Source organism: Neophocaena asiaeorientalis, unplaced genomic scaffold (assembly GCF_003031525.2).
Source record: "Neophocaena asiaeorientalis asiaeorientalis breed wild unplaced genomic scaffold, Neophocaena_asiaeorientalis_V1.1 scaffold649, whole genome shotgun sequence".
Classification (NCBI taxonomy): Eukaryota; Metazoa; Chordata; class Mammalia; order Artiodactyla; family Phocoenidae; genus Neophocaena; species Neophocaena asiaeorientalis.
Genome location: NW_020173202.1, coordinates 1,093,326 through 1,103,523, shown reverse-complemented (window position 1 = coordinate 1,103,523; position 10,198 = coordinate 1,093,326). Strand labels below are relative to the sequence as shown.

The 10,198-nt window shown below is 46.5% G+C and overlaps 1 protein-coding gene and 1 long non-coding RNA gene across 2 annotated transcripts in view; one reads left to right on the top strand and one right to left on the bottom strand.

The window, feature by feature from the left end:
* CEP43 (centrosomal protein 43) overlaps positions 1–1,017 on the bottom strand; it is a 28,961-nt gene extending 27,944 nt beyond the window's left edge. The window contains exon 1 of the mRNA XM_024744916.1: positions 1,013–1,017. Coding sequence (XP_024600684.1) covers positions 1,013–1,017 — 5 coding nt within the window. The remainder of the gene's footprint in view (positions 1–1,012) is intronic.
* A 6,712-nt stretch (positions 1,018–7,729) lies between these two features.
* LOC112399650 (uncharacterized) lies at positions 7,730–10,139 on the top strand. Its single transcript, XR_003003271.1, has 3 exons — positions 7,730–7,945; positions 8,396–8,605; positions 9,715–10,139. It is a non-coding gene; the product is annotated as an uncharacterized LOC112399650 (long non-coding RNA).
* The last annotated feature ends 59 nt before the right edge of the window (positions 10,140–10,198 follow it).

Here is a 10,198-nt window from a genome sequence, read left to right as displayed (position 1 = left end):
CACTTTAGCAAAAAAAAAAAAAAAAGACGGAAAGGAAAGGATCCAAATTAGGGAAGTAGAAAAATTACTTGTGTGTTTATAACATGTCTATGAAAAGAAGCTGTCTGCAAAATCTCTGCTCGTCCCAAATAAACCTGTTCTGCCTGCATTTGAGGAAGACCTGAAGTGCCAGGGAGTTTGTACCTCCCGAGAGGGCCTGCAGGCAATGAGTGGGTAAGGAGCCCTAGCCCCCTCCCCCCTGGGGGCAGGAGGCACATCTAAGTTGTGTCCACTAGCTTCCAGTGTTTCGGGTTTGAGCTCTAGTTAAATAGAAACGTGCTTGAAAACACAGCCTTTGTTAGTTCCTTCCCTGCCTGGTCCCCTTTCCCTACTTCCCCACTGGTGCTTCTTGGCATCCTCTCCCAAATAAACTGCACCCAAAGCCTTATCTTAGGCTCTGCTTCTGGGGCACTCAAACCAAGACAGTCGCCCCAGATCGGGTCACGTGAAGCAGACCTGGGAAGGGGGTTCTGGAATCGGGGTACTCATCAGCTGGATGGCCACGAGGACCCACCCTTGGTAGTAAGTGGGGTGGCCATACCCCCCGGGGTGGTGCCACAGCTTTGCAGTTGTGACTAAGCGGGAGGGGATGCACGTGGGGCGGGGGGCTCTGCATTTGTGGAAATGGGGGCAATGGTAAAATTTAAAGACTGTGGAGTCAGGTTTTTTTAATTAATGATAGAAAAATGCTGAAGGAAGAATATGACAGCCGACTATCAACCCAAGGCGTGTTCCCATGATATCCCATTGGTAGCTTGAAACCCACTATGGTAGGAAACGCTAAGGAAATGGGCAAATACTGTAAATGAGGGCTTTAAAAAAAGAAGAAACAGAGAGCCAGGTGTTAAACGTTTACTAGCACATCTGCCTTCGCTGGGCTTCCTGAGTCTGAGGATTTGTACCGTTTGTTACTTCTCAAGGCCTCTTGGCCTTTCTCAGCCTCGGTTTCCTCAGCTGTCAAGTATTAACCTACCTCATAGAGTTTTGTAATTTAAAATAACATAAATGTGGATCTGATTTGTTGCTGATGGGGGTGAGGGGAGATGGACGCGGGCAGAGGGAACTTGTGGGCAGTGAGTAGGCCACGGTGCACTTGACCTTTATTTGGCTTTTTCTAGGTCTGCAACTAGAGTTCCTCTTTCAGCTAAGCTACGGTTCTCCATTTCGATTCTTTTAGCAGCTTTGTAAGATAACTTTCGAAGTCACTAGGGTATTATTTCAATTACTACTCTATCATAAAAGTTAGTATAACTCCTCACTCCCAGGGAGTCGTTTATACAACGGGGGAATTTGCCTTAAAACGCATGCGTTTTTCCTATCATAAAGTCAACAAAGTAGAAGCTCTGTGCAAAAGCATTGACTTCCTTGAGCACTTTAAGGCCGAAGATGTCACTATTTATCATTTGTAAACATGGGATTTTTAATACTACTGCTTAAAGTTTATTTTACTAACTGAAGGAAACATACCATTAAATTTTTTAAATGTCCCAAATAAGCCTTAAATTAAGGAAGAAGAAATGGGAAACGCATTATTGTTTGAGTTGGGAGGTAAGAGAGCTATTCATTTATTAATTTCCCTATCTCACCAAAACTGATGGATTAAAAGTTTAAAAAAATGCTTACAATGAAATGATAGAAAAGATGCCCTTAGATGTGGTACCAGTTTATGTGCTCACATTCCGCTTGTTCTTGTATTTTCTAATTTAGCCTCCGTGTTTTATTTAAGAGAAACAGCACCCCGTTGATGATTTGACGTTATTGAACTCACCTCCTTATGGGAGTTACTCAGTGTATCACTCTGTTCGTCACAGCTTTGTGGAGAAATAATTCATACGTCGTACATCGTCCATTTAAAGTGTACAAGTCAATGATTTTCACACATCTGCAGAGTCGTGCAACATCACCGCATTCTACTTTTCATCCACGTCGTGGCATTGACTCTGTACTTCATTTCGTATTACTATTAATAAGGGGTAATATTGCATTGTATGGTTATAACATTTTATTTATCTACTCATCAGTCAGTGGACATTTGGATTGCTTCCTAGTTTGGGCTATTATGAAAAACACTGCTGTGAACACTCATGTACAACGTTTTGTGTGAACATATATTTTTCAATGTATTTCTGATTGACACCTAAAAATAGACAATTTGCCTTAAAAAAAAAAAGAAGAAGAAGAAGAAGGGCCTGGACTCATGCTGCAATGCTGCGGAAGTGAGGGTACAGAGAAGATGGACTGAAGAGACGTGACTATGTTATAGAAACAAACTCTTTTATTAGATTCTGATAATAAGTTCAGGAGGCTGGAGCAGGGGAAATGCCTTCTGACTTCCTACTTGCATATTCTTGGCATAGAAAGTCCCTGTTTCTTTAATATCAAGAAATTGAAAATGCATATTGACTCATGGGGCTATAGTCCCTCCATCTGCACTCAGGAGTGTTAATGCTTTCTCTCTTGAGGTCAGCCGTCCTGTGCTTGAGAGGTCGGGATGGTTTAGACAGAGGTGAAGAATGAACGAAGTGCTTCATGACCTGTGAGTTCTCATAAATGCTTCATAGACTGTGCGAACGACACGAACACGCTGGAAGAGAGAAGTCTGTACTTCCCCTGTTGGCATATTCATCATACATTTCTGAAATTACTTAGTTCGTTATTTCAACGAAGATTTTCTGATAACGGGTTTTGTGTCGTGGTTAAAAGTATGGACTTTTGGGGCTTCCCTGGTGGCGCAGTGGTTGAGAGTCCGCCTGCCGATGCAGGGGACGCGGGTTCGTGCCCCGGTCCGGGAAGATCCCACATGCCGCGGAGCGGCTGGGCCCGTGAGCCATGGCCGCTGAGCCTGCGCGTCCGGAGCCTGTGCTCCGCAATGGGAGAGGCCGCAACAGTGAGAGGCCCGCGTACCGCAAAAAAAAAAAAGTATGGACTTTTGAGCCATGTTGCATGAGTTCAGATCCTCTTACTGGTTGTGTTGACTGTAGCAAGTTCCTTAATCTCTCTGTGCCTTGGTTTCCGATTTGTAAACGGGGTAAAATTCTCCGTGTGTGGGAATATGTATAGTTAGAAAGATTGCTAGATAGTATTGAATGTCTAAAACAGAGAGCACGGTAAGAATATTAACTATTATGAGTTGGTTTTATATACAGCCTCATTGCATATTTTCCATGATACTCTGAGCTAATTTTTGTGTTTTCTAAGCTCTGTTTTATGGATGAGACAACTAATGCTCAGAGAAGTTAGGCAGCTTACCCACAGTCACACAGCAGCTAAGATGAACCATCCAAGTCTACTTGGTTCTCAAAATATTTTATGGAAATACTCCTCCCAAATGTAATATCTCTATTACATTTAGATAATGTAACTTGATTAAATCAAATGGAATTAAAGAAATAGAAAAAAAAAAGATTGGATGAAGACATGGACTGCAGGAGATTGGAAAGGTGAGTCTACCTTCTCAAAGATGCATTAAGAGCCACCAGGGGGCAGCGTGCACCAGGACAACTGGCAAGGATCACCTTTTTCACTAATTCTCATTAACTGCTCTAAGATATGATAGCTAATACTGTCAGATAGATAATAGATTCACCACTTAGCTGATGCCTTTAAATTAGATATTCTTCAATGCCGAGGACAATATGAAAGTGGTTTTCTTCTACCGCACGACTTCTCTCAGGTTTTATTTACTTATTTAGCTTTACAACGCTTAGCCCTCTTTATGAATTTAATTATGTTGCTGCTAAAGTACATGTCTGAGCATAAGTGGCTGGTACAAGAAGCCATCTGTATGGTACCATATCAGTGTATGGTACATTCAAACCTTGGAAACGTACGTTCTCTGTGTTTTAGAAGCTGTGTACTACTCATTCTTGAAGAATTGGGATTTTTAAAACTCACTCTGAGTTGTCGTTACTATTTTGATCCATTGTTTTAAGCCATTAGTTAAATACCCTTGATGCTGAAGTTCAGAATTTGACCAGTATGTTAGAGTTAGGATAAATTAATTAAAACCATTAACTTAATTAAATTAAATAGAATTTAATACTATTATAAGTCAAAGATAGATGTGAATTCATTCTCTAAAACGTGGGTGATATAGAAAATTAGGCTCCTTTAATTGGTGAATCTAAAACATAAACAAGAAAAATAAAATATACACAACACACAAAGATCAGGATATGTCCATTGAAAGAAACCCCAGCCTCTTCAAATATCTCATATATACGTGTATATAAACATATACCATCTCTTCTTTTTTTTTGGTTTTTGTTTTGTTTTCGTTTTTGTTTTTTTGCGGTACGCTGGCCTCTCACTGTTGTGGCCTCTCCCGTTGTGGAGCACAGGCTCCGGACGCGCAGGCTCAGCGGCCATGGCTCACAGGCCCAGCCGCTCCGCAGCATGTGGGATCTTCCCGGACCGGGGCACGAACCCGTGTTCCCTGTATCGGCAGGCGGACTCTCAACCACTGCGCCACCAGGGAAGCCCTTTCTGTTTTCTTTTTAAAGAAAATATATCGTGAGTTCACTGACATTTACAATTCAAATTTAGCATGACACAACTTTTAAGTTTTCATGCATTTCTTAATTTCTTTAACCTCCCTTTTTACACCGGCTTTCCCGCAGACTTAAAACATCCCTAGTGGCATTAATATCATGACTTATTTGCTGTGTTTAATTTTTTAGTCTCACAGTAACAATACTCCCTGCTTAGTAACAAAATGGAAACGGAAAACAGTGTAAGTTTCCTCTGCGGGAATTTGGCCTTAGGATCTGTCCCACTAGGAAATATCGGGAAGTAAAATCACTGTGTTTAAAAAAATACTTGAAATACTTCTTCCTGTGTGGTCAAGCAACCTACCCAATACCGACAGACACTTCTTTCACTTTGCTTTTAGTTTTGAGGGGTGGCCTTTTAAGAATTTTTATGTAAAACATTTATTCTACACTGTTCTGAAGTTAAATCTACCAAACAATTACAGTCAAAGAATTCCGGCTTCCGTCCTGTCCCTTGGTTAGTTTCCTCCACTGGTCACCAGTTGTTCCAGTTACTGAGGCTACAGAACAAAATGCCCCAAACCTAGTGCCCTGCACTGCCGTCCATCACACTCGCTCATTGGGGCCGCAGCTCAGACGCCCCCGCAGGGTGACTTGACTCTACTTTCCGATGTCGGGTCGGGTCTCAGCTGGAAGAGTCAGGTTGGGTGTTGGGGTCACCTGGGGCAGTGCTGCTGGCTCCGGTCCTTCCTAGGTGGCCGTCCCACGTGCCTCTCTGCCTGAGTCTGCGCTTCAGCGCCTGGCAGGCTTGCTCCGGGGAGCATCCCAGGAGAGAGAGCCCAGGGAGGCTGTAAGACCTCAGAAGCCACACAGCGTCCCCTCCGCTACGTTCTCCCAGGCGAAGGGTCAGCAATCCCACCCAGGGTCACTGAAGCAGGGGCCTCCGTAACTCCACGGAGCAGGACAAGGTTCTGGAAGAGTCTCTGGGCTGGCAAGAACGCCGTGGCCACTTTGGAAAATGACACGACACTGGGATGCAGTTCGGTTTGTCCGTCCGTTTTAAATGCTTGAAGACGGGAGAAGAATGGGGACAGTTCTGCAAAGGCATTCCACGAGGCAGCGGATCCGGAGGGGACTTGGAAGGATGGACGGTGCTGGTGGCAACAAGGACAGGGGCCCCAAGAAGGGGGAAGCGGGCGCGAGCAGGAAGCCAGAGCTGCGCTGCAAGGCCAGCAGGAGGCCCACGCTTCTCATTCCTTTGAGGGAAGGAGGAATCCTATTTGAATGAGCTGGGATTTTTTTTCTTTGAAATTGACTTGTCAGTGCTTGTACCTAAGGGATAATTATTTGGGACTTATATTCACAGCAAGCACAAGCTTGCACAAGCTTTTTTCTGCACGGCAGCCTCCTATATAATGCCTATGGGCTCCCACTACCCATCTCACTCAGAGGAGGCCTTTGTAGGGAGGCAGGGCCCGTGCAATGAATGCAGGGTGCCAGGCCCTCTCCCAGGCATGCATGGGCACAGCTGGAAACCTCAGCTGCACCTGTTCAAGGTCACACAGTAGCTTTAAGGCCACTCGATGGCTTACTTCAGAGCCCTTTCCAGTATGTTTGAGCATTAGTTATATGTATTTATATCGGCTACTAAACACTATTGACCAAGACTAAATATTAATAGAATATCCACTACCTTAACTGTTAATAAATATTCAACTATTATTTGTAAGGCAGAAGTGCTTATCTAAGGGAAAACAGCTCAGTCGTGTCGTAAAATCTCAGAAGTCTAAGTCTGCTTAATTTTTGGTTTTCTTCCAGTTTTATTGAGATATAATTGACACACAGCGCTGAATAGAGTTTAGGCATACAGAATAGTGATTTGACTTTTGTACATCCTGAAATGATGACCACTGTAAATCTGGTGAACATCCACCATCCATATAGACACAAAATTAAAGAAATAGAAAAAAAATTCTTTTCCTTGTGATGAGAACTCTTAGGACTACTCTCTCAACAACTTTCATATCTAACATGCAGCAGTGCTCATTACATTTATCATCCTGTGCGTGACATCCCTAGTACTCACTTATCTTATAACTGGAAGTTTGTCCCTTTTGTCAGCCTTCCTCTACACCCCCCCCTCCCTCCTCCTCTGCTTAGTTTTTTTTTAAGATAAGTAATTTTTTTTTTTTTTTTTTGCGGTACGCGGGCCTCTCACTGCTGTGGCCTCCCCCGTTGCGGAGCACAGGCTCCGGATGCGCAGGCTCAGTGGCCATGGCTCACGGGCCCAGCCACTCCGCAGTACGTGGGATCTTCCCGGCCCGGGGCACGAACCCGTGTCCCCTGCATCGGCAGGCGGACTCCCAACCACTGCGCCACCAGGGAAGCCCCAGATAAGTAATTTTTTAAAAATCCAAGTAAACAGTCTCTTCTAATATCCATGTAGGAATGTGTGTGGGATGTGTGCACAGGTGCATACGTGTGTGTCAGTGAGCTCAATTTTTTCTTTCTTTTTTCAGGAAGTGATACATTCTTTTATTTCACATTTAGAATATTATGCTGTTTGGCTTGTTGTAGTCTTATTCTCGCTTCCAAAACGTTTCTTCCCTATAGTTCCAACTATTAAAGTGAATCTTCAAGAAAAACGACACCGTGAAAATCACTTGGCTGATCTTTTTCTGTTCCTTTCTTGTTCCTGTTTTGTCATAACCACAGCTCAGAGTAAAGCAGCTCCACAGAACAGCTCCCTCGGCAGCCAGGCTGGCATGGCAAGGCCACACGTATTGGTCCTATGAGAGTCGGAGAAAGGTCAGAGGGAAAACACCCAGAAAGTGTCCCAACTTTCTCAATATATAAATAATTTAGAATGCAAAGGAGTTTTTAAGGAAAGAGTCCCCAGAGTGTGACAAAGCTACTTAAAGCTTCAGAACCTAAAAAGATGCCACAGAGACTGGAGACATTCTCTCCTGTTATGGTTTTTAACACACAAGGTCTAAAACCAACGCCCACCGGCACCAGGCTCAGGGCTAAGGCAGAATCGCCGAGACCCCCAGGAGCCCCATGAGGTCCTTCCCTCCCGGGTGAGGGTCCACAGGCTCTGTCATAAGAAACAAAGCAGCACTGAGCTCCTAATACGTGCCAGGCGCAGCGGGCTTGCACTAAGCCACTAACGACACTTTTTTGACCATCACGACAGGTCGTCAGAGCGCGTTGCTTTCCTATTTTACAAATGAGGAAGCCGAGGCTTCTTGAAGCCAGTTAGCTTACCAAGGTCACAGAGGTCATAAGTGGAGAGTCTGAACTCACCCCCAGATAGGCCCGTTCCCAACCGCTGGAGACACCTGACCCAGAGCCCCCGTTCACCTGAGCCTCCCCTGGCCTGGACGGGGCGGCAAGACTGGATGACGCCAATGAAGGTGAGCGGGACCCCAGCTGGCAAGCCCCTCCCGTGGCTCCTGCGGGTCACGCGGCCCCCAGCTCCGGGCTCTGTTCCCTGAGAGCCAAAGCAGACATCCAGCGCGGAGTGCACTGTTGGGAAACTTTGCTCTCTGACGTTCAGCACAGGTGCCTGCTTTGCAGCTGAGCGCTCAGTGTTCATCAGTTCGCATCTGACAAGTCCCCCACCAGGGGGTGCTGCGCACCCACCAGGGGCTTTTCAGCCAGATCTGTGCTGCTCCGTGGTTCCTGTTACTCCGCCCACTGGGCATCTCTTGCAGCGGGGTGGGGTGGGGTGGGAAGCAGGGGCACACCCCGGCCAGCACAGACGAGCAACCTGCGCCCACCTCCCACCCTCCGCTTGCCCGCTTGGCTTTCCAAGGCCTTCTTTCTGCCTCCTCATTGACGGTGGACCATGTTACTTTTCCCAGCTATTGGCTGACGTTCCCCGTATGCTCTCAACATTTGCTCTGTGACTACAATGCCCTCCCCTGTGGGAGGTGTACACTTCCTCGTTGTCACCAGGCTTGGCCATGTGACGTGTTCTGGCCAAAAGAATTTGAATAGAAGACCAGATGTCAGATGCTGAGGGATCGGAGCCCGGGTGTGGTTCTGCCACCGCTGGGCCGTTGGAAAGGCAGGTACCAGTTCCAGCTGTTCCTTCAGCCTGGGTCCCAGAGTGAAAAGAACCTGACCCACCGCCAGCATGGAACACGGGCAAAGATTGACCTTTGTTGGTGTAGTTCGTGAAGCCCTGAGACTTGGGAGGTGTTTGCTGTCGCAGTCTAACCTGCAGTGTTTCCTGAGTTGGGAACAGGAGAGCAAAGGGAGTTAAACCGATAAGAAGTTGTGTAATAAAGGTTCCTGAGAGTTTGAGGCATCAGCGCCGCTTTAAGGCCGATCTGGTCATTGAAATGGCTGCTGCTGTCTCGTCCCCTGCCTCCTGTGGACATGCTTCTTCACAAGCTAACTCTATCTCTTAAACAGCATGATTTGTACTCTTTTACGCTGCACTGTGGGAGCCCGTAACCTTACCACTCGGGTTCCTCCCAACCTCCTGAGGCTACAGCCATCAAGCGTCTCCACCTGTCCCTGTGACAACTCGCCAGCTTCCAGATCCCCAGTTTGGCCTGGACCCCAGCTGCCCCTCCCACCTTCTTCTTTTTTTTTTTTTACATTTTTTTGGTATTGAAGTCTAGTTGATTGACAAGGTTGCGTCCATTTCTGCTGTACAGCAGTGACGCAGCCATACATATATACATTCTTTTTTTTTATTCTTTTCCATTATGCTTTATCATAGGGTATTGCATACAGTTCCCTGTGCTATACCTTCTTTCTTGTACGTTTATTGGACTCTCCCTCTGCTCTGTTTAGGATCTAGCTAGGTGGACAGTATTGAACAAGATGACATCCCAGGTCCAGATCCAGGTTTGGGGGTTGAAAACTTGTACAATTTGGAGGTCCCTCAAAATGAGGGACAGGGCCTTGGAGGCCCATGCCAGTGAGGGGCCTGGGCTGAGCTCTCATCAGCTTCACGGTCAATGCACCCTGGGGGGTGGGGTGAGGAAGGGGTGGAGAGGATGAACACAGAGATAACAGGAAACTCAAAGGCGATGAAGAGAGGCTTGCTGAAAATAAACAAGGTGATGCAGTGGGAAGTAGCCAGTGGTGACGATGCTGAATTTTACTTGAGCCTGTGATCCTGAACCACAGCGAAGGTTAAAAAGTCCCCCTGCCCTTTGTGTTCCAGAAAACAGCTCACTGCAAGGACTCAGATACGACTGCAAGATGCCCCTGTTTACCTGGGACAAGGCCAGACACGGACCCTCCGAATTCCCATTCCTCCACTCACTTCCGTCCCCAGTGGTCATTCGGAACATGACGCTCAGTAACCAACCTTCCGTTCAGTTCCTCTCCCTCCTCCAGGCCTAGACCTTTGGCCCAGCCTCACCCAGAGCCAGCAGGAGCCCCTCCCGAGCACACGCAGGCCAGCAGGAGCCCCTCCTGACGTCCTCTCCTAGGAAGCCACCCTCCCAGCCCATCTCCCACCCCCGGTTCTTTCTAGCTGTGTTTACCCCTCTCTGTAAAGAAAGCCCTTTTTGCCTAACCCTTGAGAAGCTTGCAGACCTTCAAGTCAGAGCTTTCTGCTGTTGCTAGAGTCCCCTCGCCCTGCAGTATCCTGGAGAAGAAAATCTTTTCTAAGTCAGGTTCTGTTTTTATTTGGCTGTGGTTAG